Genomic DNA, 27729 nt, shown 5'->3' with positions numbered 1-27729 from the left:
AACGGGGCACTATCCGAATGGAAGAAAAGAGTTGATACTAAGTGGGGCTTTTCTGAATAATCAAAGGGTGAGCATAATAATAATAATATAAAGGGTATACTTACGAATGTCTGTCCTGAGCGCTCGTGACGTCACTCCACATCGACCAGCCTCCCTCATCAATAATCATGAGCAGGTGACGTAACCCCACATAGAATAGCCCCCCTAATTAATAATCATTATAAGATGACGTTCTCCAAATGGACACCCTTCATAATAATTAGCGGCTGACGTCACTCCACATGGGGGGGGGGGGCGAGGCGCCTCCTCCCCCCTCCTGGGCGTCAACTCACAACCCTCACTACAAAGGCAGAACCCTTACGTCACGTGATCTCCGTAACGCTGTTAGGACGTCAAGGTAAAAAGGACGTCATGATGAACAAGGGATTATAACATTAAAATGCAATAAGTCTGTGTCACCGCGCCCTTACAAATTGCACACGAATGGATGCAATGAATTTGACGTCGTGCTCTGATTTTCGCTTGCAAGCTTCAGATTTACTGCAATACACCCGTCCTTAGACGGGCAAAAGGCTAGTTCTGTATATACAGTAATGTAAATGTAACAAAAAGAGTAGTCATTGATGATCATTCTCTACTTACAGAAAATGTATATAAAATGTAGTTAACGTAAACACGTGCTTTGTTACGAGTGCTAATGCCACCACATCTCGCCATCGCATTCTTCCTTGTGTCAGAACGAAACATCCTACAAAGATGTATTTAGAGGCAGTGAGGGGGGGGGGTCATAAAATCAGTGACGATTTTTTTTATTTACATCTACATTTTAAAAATGTTTGGAAATCAATTGGGTTTTTTTTTGCTCACGATTTAACACATGTTTATTTGGTGATGCTGTGTTGACAGTGGCACAACAAGCAACATTGTATGTGCTACGAAGAAGAGTCAATACCCGAAACGTCGCCGATTCTATACATTTTTCCATTAAAGTCACAGTGTTATTGACGAATGTGTTGGATTGAAAATAAATCATTGCAACTAAATAACATTCCAAAAAGCCATAAAAACTATATACAAAACTGTATACGCGGAATAAAATAACATCAAACGGCCATCCGAACAATGCACAACGTCCATCCCCCTCCAACTGCACAATACTCGAACTACTCACAGCCACGACAAAGAACCCCCGTATAGACAAAGGGAAAAAAAATAGGCAACGTTTCGGGCAATGGCCCTTCTTAAGGGCAGTATTATTGATAAATGTGTTGAACTTTATTTTCTTTGTGTTTGTTTACCACTGCCGAACGCAATAATCGCCGAATGACCCCGCATTGAGGACATCTTAATTGCTGGGGCGTTTGCTGTGAGTGCCTATTAAAGTCATACGGTGCGATGCGTGGGAGTGGTGTGGCTAGGTACCACGCCCGGTCGCTTTTGTATCTCCCGTGCTGATGTTTACACATCGCTTACGTACACACAACAAATATTTAAGGCTGAGTCGACCTAGGGGAGGGCCCAGGACCAAATAATCGTCACCGGTGTTGGCCGTGAGCGGGAATCCAACCCGGGTCGCCAGGTTTGTAGCGCAGCGCGCCAACCGCTACACTACCGCTCCCCACATACAAACCCACACAAACACACACAGTGACACACACACCCTCATCCAGCCTCAAACATGTACACACATGTTTGGTGGTAGGTGTCTTAAAAGGCTGAGTGGGAGAGTACCACCACCTCACTGCAGGTATTCCGAAGGGACACCGCCCTGCTTGGATACCTGGTTGAGGTTGCAGGCCGGCACTTGATCCAGCATTTGTTTTGCTCTGTAGTTGTAGCCTGTAATCAGCGTGTACTCCCATGGTAGCTCCATGCACCAGTTATGAGCGTTCCCCAGTGAAACGGCTTTCCGCAGGCTTACGACCCAAACCCTTAGGACACGCTTTGGGGAGGGCTGCCTTATCAGCAAGTGTATAAGCAGGCGTGATAATCTGGCGTCATCTGATGCACCAGTTCATGATTGTGGCTACTGCGGCGAACAGGAAAGCTCCCAATTTCCAATAATCATAGTTATTTCAATATGAATTACCGCAACATCCGTAGTATCAACTGTAACATCACATCAATTCATCATAACCTTAAAAAATAACCCTACTTCCCAATGACAGTATCTCACAGAAACTCAAATTTCACCATCATGTGACCTCATGCACTTTTAATGTCCCCAGCATACAGCCCTTGTTCACTCTTTCTGGTTCAAAGGTGGAGTTTGTGTATTTCACCAGAGATAGCGTCTCCGTTTCTCCCTTCCTCCGTTACATTCCTCTGCCGTGTTTACTGCTCAACAGAAATGTAGATAATCACTTCGAACATTTTTTTGCTGTTATTTAAATCGCAAGCTGAAAGTGATAGACTTGGCTGTCCAACGCGCAGGATACTTCACCATCAGTCACCAATTACTTGAATGCCACTTCTGATGGGGCAACAAAAAGCCTGGTCACGTTCAACTCTAACAAACCTCCAGTCAATAATATATCACGTAACTTATACTCTTTGGTTCTTTCGGTAAAGTCACGTAGGTGAAACGAAAAATCACGACGTTTCGATTGCAAAACAAGCAATCATCATCAGGTGTGACAACCACAGCAAGGGATTTTTTTTTTACAATATCACGTAAGACTGGCAACTCCACCGTTTCCTCCCATCATATGTAACAATTATATTCTGATCCGTAGTAAAACCACGAATTTGCTAGGCACAACAATCTCATTCACGGCTGTATTACTAATCTGATTAATGAAGCATCAGGGAAGTTTGCTTCTCTTTTCCATGCCGAAGCCTTCGTCTTTAACTCCGAACAATTACAGTATTATTGTTGCTACACAAAGCACATATTCATCCGAAGTTGGAATCCTTTGCCGCCCCCATCGCACGCGATAGAATTCAACTTGTGTGAATTAAATGATTACACATCAGATGCGCTCCAGTCACTCGCACACCGGGTGGTCAGTTGCCCCCTTATTCATCTTCAAGTTGTTAAAACAGTTTAACGCGTATCCATTCTAACTTTTACGAGTGTTGTTTGCTGCTGGCCGCTTCGGGAGTTTTGAGCATTTGGACCTGTGCTCGGCAACCGTGATGAACTCAGCGCACCAAAACGTACACGCGCGCACACACACACGAACTAAAGACAAAGAACACCGCATCGTCTACTCATTTAAGGCTGAGCATAAATAGAGGAGGCGCCGAACCGGTTCAGATATCACTCTTCACTGCTGTTGGCCGTGAGCGGGATTCTAAATCAGGTGGCCGGGTTCGTAGTGCAGCGCGCTAACCGCTGCACACTCGCTCCCCACAGACATACACACAAAGACAAAGATCCCCCGTATAGCATTTTAACAGACTGTTGGGGCAAGTGCTGTTAGCGAGCACCTATGAAGGCCTGAACATGTACACGAGGGGGTGAGTGGCCACAACCACGCCCGACCGCCTTTGTCTCCCCAGTGGCGATAATCTTACACACCGCACAAGGCACTCATTCGAGGCTGAGTCTCCCTAAGGGAGGCCCAGGACCGGTTCAGATAATCGTCACTGGTGTTGACCGTGAGATGGCGATCGAACTCGTGTGGCCTGGTCTGTGGTGCAGCGCGCTAACCGCTGCGCCACCGCTCCCCACAGACGCCGCGGTACGACCCACCCCGGTCACAAACACGCGCACGCACATTCCTGAACTTGGCCGCCGTCAGGGAGGGTGGGTGTCTGTGCGTGTGTGGGGGGACACGGGGAGGATGGGGCCCGCTGCTGCCGCGGTGGGGGTGGGGGAGTCTGCCTCGGGAGAGAGGGGGAGATACGGGATGGGTGGGGTTGCGGGGTTAATGGCAGAGGGGTGAGGCGGTGTTGTCGGGTGTTCATGCGTGCGTGTCAGCGTGTGGAGGAGGCTATGAAGGAAGAGGCTCGTGTGTGAAGGACGCTACCAGGCAGTTGTAGGCAGTCGCCCTCCAACAACAAGCAACCGAGGAGCGACGCTCACAACAACGAGCGGAGCGCCGGGCAGTTAAAATACGGCAATTTGGCACAGCAGGGGACACGGCTGGTGCATCGGCCAGTCATCTCAGTCAGTCAACCCATGGCTCCTGGGTCTGTCCCGTGACCTCCTGTCAGCGGAGCCTTCGGCACTTCACGTGGCCTCAGTGTGCACCTGGCCTGGCACAGGCCACTTAGTGGGGAATAACGGCTGTTGTTGTTGCTGTGATCATGGTGTGGGGAGCGGTAGTGTAGTAATTGGCGCACTGGACTACGAAACCCAGCCACCCGAGTTCGATTAGCGCTCACGGCCAACAACAGTGGCGATTATCTGAACTGGTCCTGGGCCTCCCCTAGGTCGACTCAGCCTCACACGTCTATCCCCCCCCCCCCCCCGCGTGGTGAAGTATGGTCAAATAACCGCATACCGTGTCAACTCATCCGGTTTACCCGTATTCTTGTACAAGGAAATGTAGTTTTTAAGTCCATACAGCGTACAGCCTTTCCAATACGTCTATATTTGTTTGTGTCTCTGCTTTGTGATGGAATTTTAAAAAACGTTTTAGAGAATGAAACGAGGGTCACAAGACATCTGGATCACGCTGTAGTGCAGTGTTTCTTAAACTTTTTTGAATCGCGGACCACCCAGCCGTGGTGACAAAACGCATTTACTTCTGTCTCGAAATACCACTAATAGAACATTATTCATGTTACCGGAACATAAAAAAATGTTGACGTAGCCTTACGTTTTTTTAAGTGGTGGCATTTAGATCTCAGTGTTAGGGTAGTTTAATAAGGGCAGTTTACCTATCCTCATTTTCACATTAAATGTTATTAGTATATATATTTTTTTTATTAACGTCCTAACCAAAATATATTAACGTTGTCATTCTTTACTAATCAACCTGCATTGGCATCACAGGCTGAAGACCACGTGGAGGCCCGTCCGGAACCACGTGGAGGCCCATCAAGAACCACCTGGAGGCCCGTCCGGGGCCCACACTTTGAGAGCTACTCCTCTGTAGAAGAGTCTGCTTTCGGTGCTGTAGACCGAGGTTAAAATACAAAAATATAGCAAGAGTAACGCGGACAACTGAACCGTTTAACTTCAGTTTAAGAATACATTTTAATAAATGACTCGTTACCTGCGTAGTTTTAAGCCATGCAAATGCCATACCCTATACCAACGTCCATGTGTGTACAACCCTTTGGTCAATCCACTTCCAGATTGAGGGTCCTGGCGATTACATACCTGTCACACGATGTTAACAATCCACGAGCTTATATCATCGCTGTTTGTGTGCGTACTTTGCACCCATATTGTTTATTTTTATTTTGTTGTTGTAACCTTATGACCCACCCCTACAGGACATCTGTGAAAAAGAGCTGCATAGCTCATCGGATTTCTCCAGGATATAAAAGATTCTGATTCCGATGGCTGATAATGTTAATTCTTAATAAGGTAATATTTAGTTAAATAACTTTTTGTATGTACAATTTACCCCCCCCCCCCCGCTGCACCTAAGATGACGGTTGGCCACGTCAGGTGCGAAAGTTGTTCAACAAACATATACACGTACTGTACATCGCCCCATCTCATGCGGTGTTCATCTCCAGTCTCGTCATTTTACACTCAACCACCGGCCATCACCTCTCCGAGCGATGTGCCCTTCCCAAGCCTAATTTTCTTAAGTCAATTGTACGTCTCTGACCTGGGTACGTTCCCTGATCCTCACGTTCCTATGTATGGTCCATTTACTTCGTAAGTGTCTACGTTTCTGCTGATCCATATTACAACACTCATTTCCACTGATAACAAACTTGTTATATAGGCACATTGGTAAGTTGCTTTTCATGATCAAGTACGGTCTTATATATGCTCTCGTGTCCTCCTCTTACCATTTACATCGCAGTCCGCCGTCAATAAGTGCCCCAGGTATAAAACTCCGATGTTTTCTAGGAGTGCCCAACCAATAGATTTTCAATGGTTTAGCAAACTATTTTCACTTACTTTTGTTTATAGCGTATCATTCATCATGGAGCCAACATTGCAACCTTTTTATTAGGTTCTTCCATACATGTATCATGTCCTTTCCATTGGTTATTATAATTATCAGCATGTGAGGTGGTTTAAAAAAATATTCGCTATTATGTCTTTAACCATTCCAATTTTAAGAACACATCTTGTCATGTTGCTGTTAATTAGCTCCTGAACACATTGCCATCTGAAAATGTAAATTTAGGCTATTGTAACAAAAGAAGCTGAATAGCGCAAAACTCGTCGTCGGCGGCTGGTTCTTCGCTTGCGAAGATCCGTGTAGTTGGCAGGCGCGCTGGTGGCTGTACAGACTGTACAAGACAATCCTTGACTTGAAAATTTCGTGGCAGGTGGTGCATTTGGGGGACATGTCCGTGGTGGTAGTCTTTCTGCGCCTCCGTTTTTCTGTTGAGGCTGTATGCCTCGTTCGGTCCTCCATTTTAGTCGCTTCCTTGTGCTGTGGAGCGCAAGTGTTCTGTGTCCGCATGCCCTGAGACCCCAGCTTCGGGTGTCGATACCCGCAGTGGTCGGTTGCTGTTTGAGCTGGTCCTTGAAGCGTCTGCAAGGTCTACTGTCTCGCTTCCCATGACACAGCTCGCTGTAGAGGACCGCTTTGGGCATCCTCTTGTTCTCCATGCACGAGACGTCGCTAGCCCGGCGTAGCTGATGAGGCAGCAAGATGGATTCAATGCTGGGTGTCTAAGCTCTTTCTCCAGGACTATGTTGTTTGTGACATAGTTCTGCCATCTGACGTTCATGATGAAACGCAGGCAGCGCTGGTGGAAATGCTCCAGCAGCCTAAGCTGTTTCCTGTACAGGACCCAGGATTCTGAGCCGTAAAGAAGGGTTGTTACCACAACTGCGCTGTATACCTTTATCTTTGTGGTGAGGCGAAGTCAGTGGTCAAAAGCATTAGCTGCCTCAGATAAACAGTTCACAATGAGCTGTATAGGGCCTTCTTCGTGTGTGCAAGAAGTGCACAGTCATCTGCAACACAGCAGTTTTAAAACATATTGCTCTGTGGTTTTGTTATTGGCAAAGAGATTTCGAAGATTGAAAATATTGCCATCGGTCCGGAATCGGATGTCGAGGCCCTCTGTTAGCCCCTCCTTTGCCTCCTGGAGCATCAGGTTGAAGAATATGGCGAAGAGTGTAAGGTGCCAGTCCGCAACCTTGCTTGACCCCATTGTTGATGTGGAAGCTGTCTGAGATGCTTCCTTTGTATTTGACCCGTGGCCTGTCTGTCCGACGTGTACCATGGTACGGAACTTGGGAGGGCAGCCCCGTTTGGAAGGTATTCTCCAGAGACCATCACGACTGACTGTGTCAAAAGCCTTGTTCGGGTCAATGAATGCGGCATAGTGCAGAACTAGACAGCAAAAACAAACACAAGTGATGGATTCTTGCTTGAATTTAATTGACGCAATCAATATTTCCGCCATTACTCCAGTGAATTGTTACATGCCGACTTCTAATAAAAAAACTCGACACAATAGTCAATAACACTGAGGCCTTAAAATGAAATACAATGGCCTACCCTTCATAGCACATGATATAAGTTTGGCTTTTAAGGAACACTGTGGTAAATGTTAAGGTTTTTGCGTGTGCTTGTGCACTGATGCCAACGCAGTGGTATCCCCATACAATGTGTTATTCAATGTCATGGCTTCACAGCCAGTGTGGGTGCGTGGTGGATTATCATTTGTGGCCAGGTGGCTTCCGAAAAATAAGCTAATAGCTCAGTGGGATTTACCTGGTAAGATGAAAAATTTTTTGTTTGTATTTGTACATAGATATTTTTAAAGTGATGTGTTTACATTTCCTATACTATCGTGCTTTTATATTGTTTGTTGTTGCAACATTCTGACCTGCCCCTATTGAACATCTGTGAAAGAAAAAGACAACAAAAGATTTTATAGCTCAATCTTGATTTAAAGCTTTCGTGACTGCAGGAAGCCATACTCTTTGGTACTTTCGGTAAAATCATGTAAGTAGAAAAATGATATATCATGACGTTTCGATCGCAACACAAGCAATTGTCATCAGGTGGGACAACCACAGCAAGAAAAAACTGAAGTCGGCATACTTCAGCAGTAGGCCTACTTCAGCCTGAAAAACTACTGAAGTAGACTTACTTCAGTAGTAGGCCTACTTCAGCCTGAAAAACTACTGAAGTAGACTTACTTCAGCAGTAGGCCTACTTCAGCCTGAAAAAAAAACTACTTAAGTAGACTTACTTCAGTAGTAGGCCTACTTCAGCCTGAAAAAAACTACTGAAGTAGACTTACTTCAGTAGTAGGCCGACTTCAGCCTGAAAAAAACTACTGAAGTAGACTTACTTCAGCAGTAGGCCTACTTCAGCCTGAAAAACTACTGAAGTAAACTTACTTCAGCAGTAGGCCTACTTCAGCCTGAAAAAAAACTACTGAAGTAGACTTACTTCAGCAGGCCTACTTCAGCCTGAAAAACTACTGAAGTAGACTTATTTCAGTAGTAGGCCTACTTCAGCCTGAAAAACTACTGAAGTAAACTTACTTCAGCAGTAGGCCTACTTCAGCCTGAAAAACTACTGAAGTAGACTTATTTCAGCTGTAGGCCTACTTCAGCCTGAAAAACTACTGAAGTAGACTTCCTTCAGTAGTAGGCCTACTTCAGCCTGAAAAACTACTGAAGTAGACTTACTTCAGTAGTAGGCCTACTTCAGCCTGAAAAACTACTGAAGTAGACTTATTTCAGCTGTAGGCCTACTTCAGCCTGAAAAACTACTGAAGTAGACTTACTTACTTCAGTAGTAGGCCTACTTCAGCCTGAAAAACTACTGAAGTAGACTTATTTCAGCTGTAGGCCTACTTCAGCCTGAAAAACTACTGAAGTAGACTTACTTCAGCAGTAGGCCTACTTCAGCCTGAAAAACTACTGAAGTAGACTTCCTTCAGTAGTAGGCCTACTCCAGCCTGAAAAACTACTGAAGTAGACTTACTTACTTCAGTAGTAGGCCTACTTCAGCCTGAAAAACTACTGAAGTAGACTTCCTTCAGTAGTAGGCCTACTTCAGCCTGAAAAACTACTGAAGTAGACTTCCTTCAGTAGTAGGCCTACTTCAGCCTGAAAAACTACTGAAGTAGACTTATTTCAGCTGTAGGCCTACTTCAGCCTGAAAAACTACTGAAGTAGACTTTCTTCAGCTGTAGGCCTACTTCAGCCTGAAAAACTACTGAAGTAGACTTACTTCAGCAGTAGGCCGACTGCTTACTTCAGCAGTTTTTGTCTTGCTGTGGTTGTCCCACCTGATGACGATTGCTTGTGTTGTGATCGAAACGTCGTGATCTATTATTTTCCACTTTACCGAAAGAACCAAATACTATTTGATAGCTCGTCGGATTCCTCCAGTCTAAATAAATATTCAGATTCTGGGTGAAATGTGGTGGTGGTAATGTCAGGATCAGGAGCGGGCGTGGTTACGGGTAAACGCGGGCGTGGTTACGGATAAACGTGGGCGCGGTTTGGGGCGACGTGGGCGTGGTTAAGGGCGACGTGGGCGCGGTTCAGGGTAACGTGGGCGCGGTTTGGGACGACGTGGGCGTGGTTAAGAGCGACGTGGGCGCGGTTCAGGGTAACGTGGGCGCGGTTTGGGACGACGTGGGCGTGGTTAAGGGCGTGGTACAACCTGTCCGGGGCGTGGCCTCGTAGCTCAAAGGCCGCGTGGTGGAGGCGGCGGCGTGGAGACCACGGGGCGGATTCCAGCGGTAGTAGGGGCAGCAGCAGCAGCGTCGGCGGTCTCGCCGAGCTGTACGGTAAAGCCCTCCTATTTCCTCCACACCCCATCACAATTAGAGAGAGAGAGAGACACATCACCCAGCAGCAGCAACAACTCCAGTACTCAACCGAGCCAGCTAGCCGGTGGGCCTGCCCTACTTAAAGACTTTGCCGCGTGTTTGGTTGTGGAGGGGAGGGGGGTTTAGAGGAGAAACCAAACCAATCTGATATCCCGTTCGGTCGGCTCAACAGTTCACCCGACAAATCAACCAACCAACCGAGCCAGGCAGCCAGGCAGCCAGCCAGCGCGTGGCTAGTTCAGGTGTAGGTCCGAGTCGTGAGTGTGGTTAGACCGGGCTCGCGTGCTGCTTTACATTGATCGCGGTTTAGACCGCGATCTGGCTTGGGCTGTGCCCGTGGCTATACCCCCCCCCCCCCCCCTCCAATTAGAGTGGTTAGACCGGGCCGCCGGTGTGGTTTAAAAGACGGTGTGCGGCGTTGGCCGGGCTAAGGTGCAGTTAAGAAGACGACCACCCCCCCCCCCCCCCGGCTGCTGTGGTCAGCATCAGGGGGCTGTGGTCAGCATCAGGGGGCTGTGGTCAGCATCAGGGGGCTGTGGTCAGCATCAGGGGGCTGCCGCTCGCTGCTCGCTTGGCCCCGGGTATGCCCGGCCGCCATGGCGGGGAGTCCGGAACGCGGGGCCCACTCCGTCACCTCATCGACCACCACCAGCGCCGCCTCGGCTTCGTCGGCCGCCGTCGCCTCGTTCCTCCGCCGCTTCTTGGAGGAGTTCGGCCCGCCCCTGGGAGACGAGGCGACCATGCCCGTGAGGCCCGGCTGTTCGGGCTGGGTGACGGACGGCGAGCTCCGGGGAGAGAGCCTCGACACGGCCCTGCAGCTGCTCGCCGCCAAACAGTGAGTGCGGGACTGCGGGGCAGCGCGTGGTTGGTGGTGGTGTGGTGGAGATGGTGGTGGTGTGGTGGTGTGGTGGAGATGGTGTGGTGTGGTGGAGATGGTGGTGGTGTGGTGGTGTGGTGGAGATGGTGTGGTGGAGATGGTGGTGGTGTGGTGGTGTGGTGGAGATGGTGTGGTGGAGATGGTGATGGTGTGGTGGTGTGGTGGAGATGGTGGTGGTGTGGTGGAGATGGTGATGGTGTGGTGGAGATGGTGGTGGTGTGGTGGAGATGGTGATGGTGTGGTGGTGTGGTGGAGATGGTGTGGTGGAGATGGTGATGGTGTGGTGGAGATGGTGGTGGTGTGGTGGAGATGGTGTGGTGTGGTGGAGATGGTGATGGTGTGGTGGAGGTGGTGATGGTGTGGTGGAGATGGTGGTGGTGTGGTGGAGATGGTGATGGTGTGGTGGAGATGGTGTGGTGTGGTGGAGATGGTGATGGTGATGGTGTGGTGGAGATGGTGGAGATGGTGATGGTGTGGTGGAGATGGTGATGGGTGATGGTGTAGTGGAGATGGTGATGGGTGATGGTGTGGTGGAGATGGTGATGGTGTGGTGGAGATGGTGATGGGTGATGGTGTGGTGGAGATGGTGATGGGTGATGGTGTGTGGTGGAGATGGTGTGGTGGAGATGGTGATGGTGTGGTGGAGATGGTGATGGGTGATGGTGTGGTGGAGATGGTGATGGGTGATGGTGTGTGGTGGAGATGGTGATGGGTGATGGTGTGTGGTGGAGATGGTGTGGTGGAGATGGTGATGGTGTGGTGGAGATGGTGATGGGTGATGGTGTGGTGGAGATGGTGGTGGTGTGGTGGAGATGGTGTGGTGGAGATGGTGGTTGGTGATGGTGTGGTGGCGATGGTGATGGGTGATGGTGTGGTGGAGATGGAGATGGGTGATGGTGTGGTGGTGGTGGCGGTGATGATGGTGCTCATGGTGTGGTGGTGACGGTGATGGCCATCGTGGTGTGGCGGTGATGATGGTGTGGCGGTAGTGGTGTGTGGTTGTGAGGTGGTGGTGTGGTGGTGTTGATGGTGTGTTGTGTGGTTGTGAAGCGGTGGTGATGTGTGGTTGTGAGGTGGTGGCGATGGTGTGAGGTGGTGGTGATGGTGGTGGTGTGTGATTGTGAGGTGGTGGTGTGTGGTTGTGAGGTGGTGGTCATGGTGTGAGGTGGTGGTCATGGTGTGAGGTGGTGGTGATGGTGTGAGGTGGTGATGGTGGTGGTGTGTGGTTGTGAGGTGGTGGTGGTTGTGATGGTGTGAGGTGGTGGTGGTGATGGTGTGAGGTGGTGATGGTGATGGTGTGAGGTGGTGGTGTGTGGTTGTGAGGTGGTGGTGACGGTGTGAGGTGGTGATGGTGGTGGTGGTGTATGGTGGTGATGGTGTGAGGTGGTGATGGTGGTGATGGTGTGAGGTGGTGATGGTGGTGTGTGGTTGTGAGGTGGTGTGGTGATGGTGTGAGGTGGTGATGGTGGTGGTGTGTGGTTGTGAGGTGGTGGGGTTGTGTCGCGCTTAGCGCGCTGCACTACACAACCCGGCCAGCCGAGTTCGAAACCCGCTGACGGCCAACACCGGTGGCGATTATCTGAGCCGGTCCTGGGCCTCACCGAGGTCGACTCGGCCGCAAATGAGAATCTGGTGCAGTGTGTTAAAAACATCGCCACTTGGGAGACAAAGGCGGCCGGGAGTGGTGTCGGCCACCCACCCCCTCGTGTTGCCGTGCCGGCCTTCACAGGTGCTGCTGCTCGCTAACAGCACTTCACTTGCCCCAACAGTCTGTTACGGCAGGGGGGGGGGAGATTTTTTGTCTTTCTATGTGACCGTGGTGGTGCAGTACAACAACAACAATAATAATTCGTATTGTGGAAGCGGTGGTGTAGCAGGTTGGCACGCTCTGCAATCTACCCGGTGACGGGAGTTCGATTCCCGCTCACGACCAACACAAGTGACGATATTTCTGAATCGTTTGTGGGCCCTCCCCTAGATCGTCTCGGCCTCAAATAACTCCCTGGTGAGATGTGGAAACGCCAATACTGGGGCAACATGCGGCCCGTCACTTAACTCCAACAGTCTGTTCAGGCTTTCCAGAGGATCTGTATTTGGTATAAATAATACTATTTATAGTGTGGTATAAATAATAGTATTTGGTGAAGGTGGTGGTATCAGTGCCGGATTAAGCTAGTGTGGAGTCTGTAGCATCTGTTATAAAGGGGCCCTAAATAAAAAAAAAACACGTAAATATTAAACACATTTTTAAATTGCATAGTAAAGTAATTGTATTTTTTTAATTTGCTGTACAGCCATATAATACGACAAATCGCTAACCTTAAACACCCAGTCGTTCATAAAAGTTGAAGACGGTATAGTACTATAGTGATGGAGCAAGTGCAGAATCACTGAACCGGAATTGAAAGCTTGAAAGCATTTAGCGCGGGGCCCTTGAAAGTGCGGGGCCCGTAGCATATGTAGCTACTTTTGCTACGAGGATAATCCGGCACTGGCTGGTATAAGTACCGTAGTAGAGGTTTGTGGTCGTGTGTGGTTAGTGGTGGTTTTGATAGTGGTACACTTTTAACCGTGGTATAATTGTAGTGGTGGTAGGAGGTGTGTTGAAGGTTATGGTGGTGTTAGTGGTGGTGGTATTTGTATGGATGGTGGTATGCTGTGTGGTGGCGGTTGTTACTTTTCGTGGTAGTATTAGTGTGTGGTGGTAAGTGTATGCAAGTGCATGGTTGATGGTGATTTTTGTAGTGTTTGTGGTGTACCTGATGAGGGTGATGGCATTAGCCAGTGTGCTGGTTGCGATGTTGATGGTGTTGATAATGTGGTTGGTGGTGGTAATGTTGTAGTGGTGCTCGTGATGTTGGTGGTTATGAAGTTTGTAGCATGGGTGGTGATGTCAGGGTTTGCAATGGGTGGTGGCTGTAGTAAGTGGTGTGGATAGAGGTTATTGGTCAACTTGGTCGTGAGTGGTGGTTGTGATGTCATAAGCATTGGTGTTTTTGGTTTTGCCATTTGTATTGATGGTCGTTGTGTTAGTGGCCCAGATAGTGGTGGTAGGCAGTGGGTGACATGAAGGGCAATGCAGTAGTAACAACAATAACCATCCCATTGTATCATCCTGTAACTACTACAGTACTCGACTTGTACCCAACAGTAGGTATTAACAATAGCCGATAAACAATCAACAAAAACCATTCCCTGCTACTAACAATAATATAACCACCACTGCCAACAAACAGTAATCTTCCACGTCCACCAGTATCAACTACCAAAAATCATCGGTGCCACCAAACAAGTATTACCAAAAATAAACAGCATTAGCCACCAATGATACATCAACCAATACATCTACCAATACAAGCAAAATATAGTAACCACCACCTGTGACAAGCATGACCAATTAATTATAATTACCAACAATCATTCACCAATTTCAACACCACTGACAACAATTGCCATCTTAACTACCATCAACAACCACCATCGTAACAGCCAGGACCTACCATCAACAACCATGGTACAACCACCACTGCTGGGGTCTGTTGCTTTATCTTCAACTACAGTGCGATACGGTACAACATCAATTTTTACGTCGACAATCTTTTAAAGAACACGATGATCACCATCGCGACCAAATCAACCTCGACTGCATTCGATCTCGTCAGGTCTTGGAAGCCAAGATGGGTTGAACCTCGTGAGCATTTAGATTGGAGGCTGCCTTGGAGTGTGAAGTGTTGGCGCCTCGGCCCTAGAGGTGGCCTGGAGATGGCAGTCCAGCAGTAGATTCTTGAGTCGGTCTGTACGGACCTCTTAAGGGTCGCCACGTATACATGGGTTTTTAAAATTTAGGTACTCCAATTTCCTCCTTTACGCCAAATGCTCATTAACGTAATTGGTGAAACCTCCCAATGCGGGACCTTCATGAAAAAGTATTGACTCTGTGTTCCTTTCCTGGAAAATGAAAGCATTAAAGGGCATTACTGTAGTCGTAGTAGTCTTATCATACTGTAGAATTATTATAATTACCATCTTGAACAAATCTTTCATAATCAATGCATTAGCATAATTGATTCTCAAATGCATTGCAATAGTATCCTATCAACATAAGAATTGCCAGCTTCATATTACATAAAATAAGCTTGTGGCCATGTGTTAATTGGAACGTCGCTCTTTCTATCTGCTGCATCTTAGTCCGGGAGGACTTGTCTCTGCAAGTTCACAGCTCCTAAGCACCCTATTTAAATCCATAGCAGGTCCCCTTGTCTGTTGAATGTGGTTTATTTTGTATTAAACGCACACGAGTCGGAATGTTTACTTATGCTGCGCAGTTTACGGAAAAAAAATTACTCATTGTGTGTGTGTACAGCTCCATTGTCAATCCTCTGTAGGAAGAGAACCTTCCCACGCTGCGCAGTTTGTGGTGGTTATTTGACCACACATCACCACACTTGTCAGTGCGAGTTGGTGAAGGTGGGAAAGGAAGGGGGTTGTGGCACGGGGGAGCATAGACGTGGGAACACAAGTGCAGTACAAAACAAATCTTGCATGTAAAATCGAATAGATTACGAAGCCATTACTTAGCGATTTGCATCGGTGTTATTGACAATGACAGCAGTACAGGATGCTCGTGTAAATTGCTTTTACGCAGTGAGAATTAACTTTTTTTTTTTACCCAGGAAAGCCTCGAAGACATTCGGTGTGTTTTCCTTCATGATTGTACCGCTCTGTCCGTGAGCTATTGTGTTTACATGAGTCGTCCTTCGCCTTTGACCAAAACCGCCCAGAATGCGCCCAATCTCTTCCCATCTCAAACTAAGCAAGAATCGGCAATTACCAGGATAGAGCTTGGATGAGCAGCCACATGCACCAAACAGGTTGCTATAGGCTGTTTGCGGTGCTACATTTTGAGCAGCGGAGGGGGCGATGTGGTACAATCCTTTGTTACTGTACTCCGCTGTCAGTCTGTGCTCTCTGCCATCATCAACTTGCACCAACTAGCAGGGTGAAGGGGTCGTCGAATTATTCCAACGAACATGCCTGTCGTGGGGAGGTAATCATTCAGTGCTGGTTTGACAGATATGGCTATACATATAAATGAGTAGCCCTTGTAAGCTGGCATTTGTTGACATACCGTTAGGGCAGAGCTGGGAGGTCCCGCGTCTACTGAGAAGCAGCTGCGGGAGCTGGCAGAGGGAAGCAAGCAATGGCAAGGTGTAGTGGCATAAGTGGCTGTGGCCATGATGATGACATCTTGATCTCGATAGGCTTACGTTGCTCTGTCTCTCGAAGTGTAAATTTTCGGACACAAAAGTTCGTTGTGCCCAGAGTGGCTTTGTGGCCGGTGGTTTTTTTTGCTGTGGAAAAGGAGGACGATGAGGAGGAGGAGGGTTGGCCCCTTTTCACTGAAGCCCTGATTGACCTCTTAACCCTGAGCCCTTGACTGAGAACGCACCCCCCTCCTCCCTCGCACTTGCCAAGCCTTTGCCCCCACTAGCCCTGAATTCTAATCGCTTAAACTTCATGGCTCACTTCTTAACCCCGGGTTTTTGACATCGACTCCACGGCCTCTGAATTCGAAATAGATCCCAACTCCTTTACAATGCATTACGTCACAGTAATATGTAATAAATAACAAACCAATTTCCTCCCGAATCCCACTAAGCAGTTATAGTTGTATTGACCCTAAACATATGATTGTTTCAAGTATTACCCAATTAAGGATGTAAACTCACAAACTGTTGGGCTATAAGGGTGCAACAATTCACTCCGCCACCACCACTCATCTTGACCCACCAATTAGATGAATTGACGGGATTCGGGGTCATTCAATTGAACAATATTTTGGTTACCTTGTGAATGTAGTTATTGGTGGCTGCATGTCGTACGTGTATGAATTTCAGAACATGGATTCTTACGTATGCTAATGAATGTCATGAGTTTTAAGAATAAATGTTAATCATTTGATGCAGGGTCATTGTATAATTAAGACGTGGTGAGGAGCCAGCAAACGTGAATAGTTTTCTTTAAAATACATTGACGAAAATGTCGTACATAAAATGGCCATACTGTTCGATGTGATAAATGGACATTTAACACATGTTATGGACGCAGTCTGGTCATCCATCGTGCTATGAACCTGGCAACTTGAGAGTTTGATGCCGAGCCGTGGCTAACGTAAGTGTTTAGTGATACCCAAACCAGTCCTGGTTTCCCCCCTACACCAACCCACGCCGAGCGATGTGGTCAAGTACGGTAAAGTCAACCTCCGTTATGATGAGGCCTTCATCTAGCAATGTTTTTACAAATGGATGTAAAATATTGTTAGATTTGTGTAAAGGTATGTAGTAGCTTCAAGCATTGGCAGGCGGGGGGTACCAATATATTTGGGAGTTTCAGAGCAGTGGGGGCCCCATCCTGTGGCGTTTTCATAGGAAGTGAATATTTAACATTTTTAAACCAGAACCCTGATAAAACCTTAAATGCCAAAGCCCTTTATAGATGTCATCGAAATGCAAATGTATAACCCCAATTCCGTCCTGTTAAAACGTAAACAATTGTTACTTATATTTTGATTTAAAGCTTTCGTGACTGCAGTAATTCATATTCTTAGTTTTTTCGGTAAAGTCACGTTGAAGAGAAACAACAAAATATTGTTTTATATATATATTTTGTTATTTTGTTGTTTCTCTTCAACGTGACTTTACCGAAAAAACTAAGAATATAATTGTTACTTATGTTAATCCCCCATTTTTAAACGGAGCCAAAATGGAATTTTAATAATTGCACATGTGGGACTTTGTATTTCACCAGGTAAGGCCCACTGAGCTATAGATCTTTTTCAGCAGCGATTTGGCCACGAATTATAGCTCAACAAAGTGGCTTCTCATGTGGAACTTTCTAGCGGCCAAATACTCTAAATGCACGTTTCTAAATGTAGAGGGGGACTAACCGGAGGACCCGAAGAAAAAATACAAGCGACCACGTGGAAGGACATGCAAACTCCATATATACAGCTGTCAGGATCGAACCCATGAACCTCTTGTATACCAGGAGAGGTAGTTAACATCTCGCCACCGTGGGCCACGCGAAAAAAAATACAAATTGAGTTTGTAAGCCACAAGTGCAGGGGATTGGCCATGTCCATTGGTTCAACTTTATCTTTGGGCTTGTTTTTCCTGCCCACCCACACCCACTCGCATTAAAATTGACCGAACAGTATCGCTGGCCGCCACCTGCTGTGTTTGTTACGCGTCCCATTGTTGTTCATTGGCTCTCTCCTTGAAGGTGTGGTGAGCAGAGAAAGGTCAAAAGTTGGTTTAACCATAAGCATAGATTATGCATTGCGTTGTTGCTGGGTGTTGGGCAGTTCCGTCGATAAAGGTTACCGATTCAAAGCCACGGTCATCGCATTGGGCGGAGGTCAAGCCCATGATGTTTGAGGTCCCGAGTGACATTTTATCACCGCCAAGCCGATAATTAATATTTCCACTGATGACGTCTCACAACGTGATACACATTTTAGTGACCCTCGGTAATGTGGCTTCATCGATTTACAAAATTGGGATTCAAAGTAAACTTGGATTGTAGAGGTTTAACGATTCAATCTACTCCAGCTATTGCCATCCCCACCAGTGACGAGGTGAATTGTCACTATTCAGGAAAACCATTCGATTCAAGGAATCAGTTCTTGTCTCTTATTGGTGGACAGCTTCCCTAAGCAGCTGCAGGAATCACATTCACCCATTGCATACAAGGTATGCAAATCATAACAATTGATTCTCAAATGCAGGTTTCGATGCTTGAGTCGTGAATGAAAACAATTAAATTTGAAATGAATGCATATTTACACCCCTATTGACTAGCCATGTAATGATGCATTATTTGATGGATTAAAAAAGATTTGTGTGTTCGCAATACCTGCATATTATCAAATGCTGTAGTGCGTGTCAGCATTGTTTATTCTATATGCAAGTTTTATGCAAAATCGCTAACGATGTAATATTGTGCCTGCCTAGAGCAAACACAACTAAAAAAAACCATAACATAAAACCCTAATGAATTCTTGAATTGTTTCGTGATCCTAGATCGCAACACTTTATAAAATTTGCCGAGGCGATGTGTCTCACAGTGGTGCCCAGATTTTACATCGTTTCGCAAATACGTCACCTCAAGCCACACACACACACTTGTGTCGCTGACAGCATCGTCGGTCTTCTTGCATCCGTCACCTCTCGGCTTTTCTCCCACCAACCCCCCGTGAATCGCTCCGATTTACATCGTATCTATTCCTCGTCGCACCTTTTCAGGAACAGCGTCCCCGACGCAAACCGAGGTTGTTACGTGCACCTCCGATATTATTTGAGCACATTTCGAGGACCCGCATATGCCGCTGTTCACGTTGAATTACAACTGGGCGCTGCACTTCCCTCGGTGAAATTCACAGCGGTTTGGACGCGGGCCGGAATAAGGGCCAGTTTAATTTGGGCGCACACTAATTCGGTTAGTGGCTTCCCGATTGTTTCCTTTTCCGTACGTGGGGCCATGATGAGCGGTAAGGTCATCATCGGTTGGCAGGGAATGCTAATGAAGCCATCAATTTTCAGCAAGATGACGTGGGGCCCCATCTCTTGATTGCACGCACAGGTTTTTTTTTAAATGCGTTTTTTTTCTTAATTTACCACCGCCCAAAAACACCATCCCCCGATTGATCTTCACGCCAGTTGTTCGCTTTGCTCTTGTGTCAAAGATCACTCGTGCTCATGCAAGGGTTCTTGAGCCCGTTTTTTTAAAACAAAATTGAAAAAATTAACTACATTATCTATATTCTTAGTTTTTTCGGTAAAGTCACGTTGAAGAGAAACAACAAAATAACAAAATATATATAAAACAATAAAAATTCTCACGACGTTTCGACCATAACTCAAACGGTCATCATCAGGTGTGTCGGTTTGCATAAATTTATTTTGAAAACGGCATATTTATTTATTTATATATATTTTGTTATTTTGTTGTTTCTCTTCAACGTGACTTTACCGAAAAAACTAAGAATATGAATTACTGCAGTCACGAAAGCTTTAAATCAAAATTTACATTATCTATGTTACGGGGAAAGGTTAATTGACATCATATTTCTATTATGTTTTGAGCTTATTTGTATTTCATACTTGAATGTGCTCTGTGCATATTTAGGTAGAAAGACCACTAATGTTACGGTGTTGTGTACTGTTATGGCCTGCTTGCCGCTGTACGCTGTCATCCACATTTATTTTAGTGGTAATTGCACGGAAGATTTTTTTTGCGTTTGGCTCCACGGTACACACAAAAAAATTGCCATGTAATTTTCACCAATTGTACAATCCCGTTGCAATTTCTCATTACAATTAGTAGCTTGCTCGCATGCAACGTGACGCAACAAATGTTGCCATTTTGGAGGATTTGTCTCTTAGCGGGCTGGAAACTTTTCCCTTACTGTGGGCCAAGTACTAGTTTCGAATTCCATTGGTGGCCACATTGGGAACCACCTTCTGCATCTTCCAATAATAAAGTGAAAATTGAGGACTCGCCTTATACCACACTGATGTGATGCCTTAAACCGATTTTCCTTTCACAAGCGCTTTGTCGTGTGGCATATCCAAAGTAGTGTGGCTAAAGACTAATGATGGTGGATAATTATTATTTGTGGGCCATTTCTAAGCGGTAGGCCTCACGTGACCGCTTGCCATATGGAATTAAGTTGTGGGTTCCCTGCCCCCAGTCTCTATGAAACGCTGAGCCACGCTTTGCAACAGTTCTCGCTGGAATGGTGTTCAATAATTGGCCACATGGTTCTCAGGAAATGGGCACTGCGATACATGTGCCATCGCTAACGTTAGCCACACTCTTTGGCAGAGTAGGACAAGTAGGGAATTTATCTCCGATGGGTTTTTATAGTGGTACCGCATGATGTTCAAATCCGTTTTTTTTTTATTCTCTGAAATGGAATAAGCCAAACTAAGTGACGAACCAAGTTTAACACGTGCAGCCATTGCTGACCAGGCTGAGACAATATTTACTCTCCTTCACTCCGTGTGCTGCGAACTTCAGTTAATTTGCTGAAGAATCTCCCAGGGCGTGGAATGAAACGTCGGGCATGCCGAACAACACGCGGTGACAACCCGAAAACATCGGAGTAGTAAATATGGCAATAAATCTTATTCTAAAGTACAACTGTGCACTTATCCAATTGAAATGCAAAGCACTTGATCGCAGGGCACGTCTTTTTTTCCCACCTGCACCATTGTGTTAAAAGTGCCACGTCCGTTTCGGCCCCGCTGTGACCTCCTAATCAGCACATCGATATATACCATCGAACTTGCTCGCAGCAGGTTTTCCAAAACCACACCCGTTGCTATTTATGTTCTAAGCGCTAATGACGTGTGACAGAAATGATACCAACTTAAAACTTTTTCCTCGTGTGGTTTTTTATTATCGTCAGCCATGTCCACTACTGGATGAAGGCCACCCCCCCCCTTCCCCCAAACCACCGCCATCTCTCGCAGGCGAGCGATGCAACGACCCATGAAGCAACCTGCACACGAGAGAATTTCATTGCTTCATTTCTGCAGTGGATGTCCTCCTTGGTCCGTTCCCTCTTTGCTGCCGCTCTGTCGGTGTTATCGCTGGGATGAGAATGTAGCGCGAGCATGAACATTGATTTTAATCGATTGATAGGATTACAATTTGGTACTGCGTGTTCTCGTGTGTGTGTGTGTAATGAATGTAATGTACAGCCCTTTATCAATCCACTGCTGGATGAAGCCCCCCCCCCTCCCCACTCCGTACCGGTCATAGGGATTGCTTGAACATTTTGCAATTATGGCACGTGTTTTGGTAAAGATGGGGGGAGGGCAGGAAAGGGTCGGATAGCACTCGCCACTGATGTTAGCCATGGCAAGAAATCAAACTCAGGTCGATGGGTTCGTAGAGCAGTGTGAATAGTCAATGCACAAGTCCAAGCATGTGTTTGTAATACGTCCATATTTAACTTTTGGTTAATCCGATCTTTCCCTAAAGAGTTGGAACATTTAAACGTTGACCCTTTTTTCCCCATTTGAACTCTCAGCTGCAGCATCAACCCTGCGAGTCATGACCAACCTTTGTATTTCAGTTATGGTCACTATCCCTTCAATTAGTGGGAATTTCGCATGCCGGAGGGTGTTATTATTAAACCGGTTTCTCATGGGCAGGGAGTCAATAGTCTGAGCCCTGTCACCAATGACTGGTTTGTCTCTTTGGTTGACTTTTTAAATTTCGAATTATAAAAAATATGGATGAATTGGCAGGCAAATGCAAAACTCTGAGCAGGGCAAATCAGTGTTGTAGCACCTCCTTGAGGATTAAAGGCCGATTTGAAGTGACTTGACAAGATGTCAATCTTGATGTGAAGCTTTCGTGACTGCAGGAATTCATACTCTTTAGTTATTTCGGTAAAGTCACGTAGGTAGCAAAAATAATAGATCACGACGTCTCTGTGTCTCTTTGTGTGTGTCTCTGTTTGTGTCTCCCTGTGTGTCTCTCTTTGTATCTCTATGTCCATCTCTCTCTCTGTCACTTTGTGTGTGTCTCTCTCTCTGTGTATGGGTGTGTCTTTCTGTGTGTCTCTCTGTGTGTTTCCCTAGGTGTGCCTCTCTTTGTGTCTCTCTCTGTGTGTCTCTCTCTCCTTCCCTCGATGTGATGTTCTCTCGTTTGTTTCCCTCGTTTTCTAACGAGCTGGATGTCTCACTAGCACAGCCACTGTTGCGTTGGTTCCTTTACATTGACATGCTAATCTCTCACGATACAATGGCCACCTCCTCAGCTCGTCGTCGTCGTGGAGGTCATCCCCCCCCCCTATCTCGGTTCCCATCTTTGGATTTCCCACTCGCTTAGGCACAATCTCTAGCCCCCCCCTCTCGGCTCTACATATATAAGGACTTGTTTCAGCAGCCAGTCTCTCACTCTCTCTCACCTGAAGACGATATCTTGTGTGGCGATCGAAACGTCGGGATCTATTAATTTTTTCCTACCGACGTGACTTTACTTTGACAAGATGTGTGAAGTTATCTTCTGGTGTGTGTGCTCCATGCAAGAGTTCTGAACGGAATGTTCTTTGCATCGTGTGATTAATGCTGATGGCACAGTTGGACTATAATTGGGAGAAAAATTAAATCAAAGGGCAAATAGTCAAATTTGTGTAATTTATAACTGTTATTCACATGTAGCATTTTTCAATATAACTATGTACTGTGATTTTGTTCTTAATTATCCCACTATATTACTCATTGTCTGTAATCAAGCAGGCATTAAAATGTGTTTTGCTCAACAAAACTATACAGTATCCACATTCATCATTAAGATTGCCTTGAAATGGAAATATATGTAATACACTAATATTTTGGGCCTATGTAGTTGTATAGCTTTCAATTATTCTGTTATAAGGCAGTGTTAATGAAAAACATGGCGAGTTATTTTGATTTGTGTTTTACACCAAGGCTTCTGACATTTTAATCGTTTGCGGAATATCACGATAAGTCCTTCAGTCAGGAATGCCTTACGAGCTTCATGCATTTTTAATGACTATCGTAAATTGCAATCTACAGCCAATTCCCTTAATTCTTTTTTTGCATTGGGTGTGAACTTGACGAAGGATTTTAAACATTCTTCTGGCCGCACTGCAAAATGAGTGTTCTACAATACTACTTATTTTACCAGGTATGGCCAAATGAGCTTCATAGCTATTTTTCAGATGTGACCTGCCCACAAATGATAAATCAACGAGTGGCTTAGCATGTGGAAAATGTAAAGCAGACAAATCCTCTAAACGCGTGCTTGATGCTAAATGTAGAGGGAAAAACTGGGGGGGGGGGGGGAACCTGTATAAAAAGCCACGCAACCACAGGGAGAGACACGCAAACTCCAAATATAGAGTCGTCGGGACTGAACCCACGACCAACCTGCATACCAAGAGAGGGAGTTAACATCTCACCACCACGGCACCCCTCCACCACTCCCACCCCACTCCACCAGTGCTACGCATCCCAGTGTCCACACAGTTGTCATGACTCGAGTGCCTGGCAGTCGACAGAGTCCACGATATCTTCATCAGATCATTTCCACGCAGGGTTCATGCTGTGTTTGTGCCCAAACATTTTTGGTTTAAGCCACCCGGGAAATGGCAGCAGAGAGACCCACTCCTATGTGCCACGTGAGGCGCCTGATGGAGTTGTGGACGGGTGTTTGGGTTGGCGAGTGGATGGTTGGGTGGGAAGATGGTCGCATGGCTAGTGGGAGAGGCAGTAAAGATTTATGGAGGGCAGCTGTTATGTCCTATTCCTGACGGCCTGCCCTTTGCGCAGCCTGTTTTGTTGTTATTACATCGGTTTCCCCGAACATTGTGTTTTGGCAGCGATGTTTTGAACTCCAGAAGTGGCCTTTCCATCTGCCTTATCTCCAAAGTGTCAAATGTCCGAACTGCCCGGCCGTTGGCAGCCTGTGTCTTCTGGGTCCCTCTCTCTCGCTCTCTTTCTGTTGCTCTGCACCTCCGATTAGCACTGTTGGCTACATATGGTGTGAAAAAAAGTTCAACATACGTACACATGCTCTGCTGCTGCACGTCGTACAGGAAGCGCTACAATGTGTGGTCACCAACTGCTTCCAAGAGCATAAATTTACTTCTTCTGACTACGGAAGCAGTAACCATTTCTCCGCCCCCCCCCCACTCCCCACCCTGCCACTATGCAATTAAATGAATCGTAGCAGTTCACAGTTATGATTCTTTTCAAGAACCGATTTATGTTTTTAACGTTGTGGTTTTTGGCAGTGGATCCTCCTTGGGGGTAGGGGGGTGGGCAAGAAAAATAACGAGCCATTTATTTTTTTGAGTTCAGTCAAAGAAACCCTCCATTTCAAGAGCCGCAATGTATGTGAATACAAGTGGTCCTTTTAATAAGTAACGTCACGAAGCAGTCCTTAAAGAGCTTCGTGCTGCTCCAGAGCCGCGGGTTGCCCGACCCCTGATGTTGGGCCTGCAGGAGTGATGTGTGAAGCAGTTGCATTCGGCGCGGGTGTGATATGGTGAACTGATGCGACTTGGGGTTGCGATGCTATTTAAGACATGTTTTTCCAGCCTCGTTCAGTCTCGTTTCCATAGGGTTACGTGCTCCTTTGTCGGCTGCTTGTTGTATTCACACGTAATTAGCATTAAACCCTAAAGTTCCCACGCGCAATGACATTCGATGCCTGTATCGCGAAGTTAAGAGTGCTAATGGGTGAATCTCCGTCATGGCACCTCTCACAATCAGGGATCTCCAAGAATAAAACATGGCATGGACTTCACAATTGGATACAGCGCCAGATTACCACAGCATGCGCATTTTGAAAATAACGCTCATGGGAAAGTTTGCATCCAGTAGTTTCCATCGCAGAGGAGAGGAGGGGGTAGCGCTCGACTCTTTTTTTTAATGGCTTGCAGGTGGTAGGATCCTGCTAATGCCAGCACATCGATACCACCGTGAAGCTGAGTGACACGCCTGGGTCAGCGTTTTCAAATGGTCGTTTATTTCCTTGACACCTGTCTCCTTTCATGTACAAATTGTGGCGGATTTTCTCAGCTGCGCGGGCCGTCCCACGGATTGTAACAGAAGCCGGCGCTGGTCGTTAAAGCCTGGCCGCTTCTCCCCCGGTCTCAAGCGTGCTCAGCTGTGCTGGCGTTTCCCAACTTTTGACACGAGCGTTTTAACTTTTTCTCTCTCTCTCTCTCTCCCTGGGCTTATAACGCCACTTGTATGGCTGCGGCAACTGCCGTATGAAATCCAGATGATGCTTTCATTCTCCGCGGGTTGTTTTTCTACGAGTTGGGTTTCTTTTGTTCGTACATTTGCCCATTCTGCGTATTCTTTTTAGCGCTTTCCAACTAAAGTTGTTAAAGAGTCCACTAAAATAGAATGCGTTTAATGCATTCCTTCTGTCTGTCTTGTCTGTAATATGGGGGGGGGGTCACTTTAACTTTGTGAGGATGATCCGATATTAATGAAATTTTAGTAAAGCTGCGTTGGCTTATATTAGGGACTTTCCCGCAGAAAAATATAGACAAATTAGTGAAAGGGTAAAACCAGCATTAAGTCTACGATGAGGCTCTCTGACTTGTCCGTTTCGTGCTAGGGTCTCCGCATGTATGTCGCTCTCCCATGTCCTCATTACATGACATCACATGACATCACATGATGTCATGCGCCGTGTGACCTTGTCTTGTTCGTCAGCTCCGAGTAACGCTTCTATGAAGCAATTGCTGCATGAGGTCAAACGCATGTTGGGAAGCTTTGCAGAATCCATGCGTGCGCATGGTTTTTCTTCCCCATTAAATATTTTACAATTGGCTGCCATTTTAAAAAAAAATGTTCGATGCGATGTTTGATAGTTATGAAGAGGAGTCTGCGACTGGTTACGCACTTGTTTATTCTTTAGTCCACAGCCACACACTCGTTCCCAAAACCAACCCTGAAGACGGCGTCCCGCAGCCCCTTTTTAAACTCTCCATCTCCGCCCTCGTTCCCAATTCGCATCCTCCTGGTCTCGCACGCAGAGTCCGTGTGACGTCGGTGCCCTTTAACCCTTGACCCCCCGTCTAGTGTATTCCCGTGCGTGTGATTGGTGTGTACTACGATGAGTGCGGAGATTTGACGTCTGCATGGTGCGATGTGCGCGAGGATGGCTTTGCAGATCCCTTGCAGTCATATTCGAACGTGCTGTAAATATCACACCGCAGTGTAATCGTACGTCCGTGTCGCACCACCCCCTTGAAGTTCTTGCTCCGTTTTCGAGTCGAAAATTGGTCGGATATTTATTTGCATTATGAACATGCGATACCCTTTTTGTACATCCTTACTTGACGATATTTGTAACTTTAAACATCCGTCCCATGCAGCGCCCCTTCAACGTTCTTCGTGCCACGGTGCACACGTCAGAGCTTGCTTATCTTCCTGGCGCACAAAACCAAAACTCGCTGTTCGGCCCATGCGGTTGAGGTTGGGAAAGCTGATGGCTGTCTGGCGGACTGCGCCGCAACCAATTGGGGGGGAGGGCCGGGGGAGATGGGTGCTGGGTTGGCCACTGAAACAGCACGGTGAAGTTCGCCTGCTCTCGCCGGCAAACGGTGCGAGGATCTTTCCTACCCCTTATAATTCTCTAAAATACCACGGCTCACCCGGGGACTTGTGTGTGCCGCGGCACCCCGCGGATTTGCGAAGCACCGATCTGATGGTAAGGGGCCAGTTCTTGCCGTAAAGTTGGCCTTAATTGGCAATCGCCTACAGAATGCGTTGACATATAGAAATTATAATAAAGCCTCCTGTTCGAATATAGAAATTAGTTATCCGCGTAACTATGCTATTCATTTAATCGGGAAAGCTCGTCCAATGCCAACCAAGGGTCGTTTTCAGGAGGGGACCTACCTAAATCGGGTTGATCATGCATGTAATTGATCAAACTTAACACTGCCATTTCCTGGCAGTCTTGCGGCCGCACGCCCACAACGCCAGGTCACCCATCCAATTTACTAATCAGGCTCAACCCTGCGCATATCCTCCGAGATTCAATAAGATCGGGTGCATTTAGGGCAATTCTGTCTTGCAGCGTGTTTTTTTTTAAATAACCGTAATGACAAGTGCATCTGGCCGCACATGTTGGCTGCTTACTCATCGTGTCCAGGAAATGCCGAGGTCTTATCACTGACTCTCTCACTGTGTGCCCTTTTTAAATGGGGAGTCAGTGTAGCAGTCAACGCGCTGCGCTACGAACCCGGCGTCCCGAGTTCGATTCCCGCTCACGGCCAAACCCCAGTGACGATTATATGAACCGGTCCTGGACCGTCCGTAAGTCGACTGCCTCAAATGAGTACCTGGGTGCGGTGTGTAAACATTGCCGCTGGGGAGACGAAGGCGGTC

The 27729-nt window shown here is 46.7% G+C and overlaps 1 protein-coding gene across 2 annotated transcripts in view; it reads left to right on the top strand.

Moving 5' to 3' along the window:
* The first annotated feature begins 9716 nt into the window (after positions 1-9716).
* The window catches only part of PPM1F (protein phosphatase, Mg2+/Mn2+ dependent 1F), a 37271-nt gene continuing 19258 nt past the window's right edge, over positions 9717-27729 (top strand). The window contains exons 1-2 of one of the 2 annotated variants that reach the window (XM_076061649.1): positions 9717-9855; positions 10387-10732. In XM_076061649.1, coding sequence (XP_075917764.1) covers positions 10494-10732 — 239 coding nt within the window. In that variant the 5' untranslated portion in view covers positions 9717-9855; positions 10387-10493. Of the gene's footprint in view, positions 9856-10380; positions 10733-27729 lie in introns of both variants that reach the window. The other variant, XM_076061640.1, reaches the window with a different exon arrangement.

The sequence above is a fragment of the Petromyzon marinus genome, chromosome 5 (assembly GCF_048934315.1).
Source record: "Petromyzon marinus isolate PM22_M1 ecotype Great Lakes invasive population chromosome 5, UKy_Petmar_22M1.pri1.0, whole genome shotgun sequence".
Taxonomy (NCBI): Eukaryota; Metazoa; Chordata; class Hyperoartia; order Petromyzontiformes; family Petromyzontidae; genus Petromyzon; species Petromyzon marinus.
This window is presented reverse-complemented; position numbering and strand designations above follow the sequence as displayed.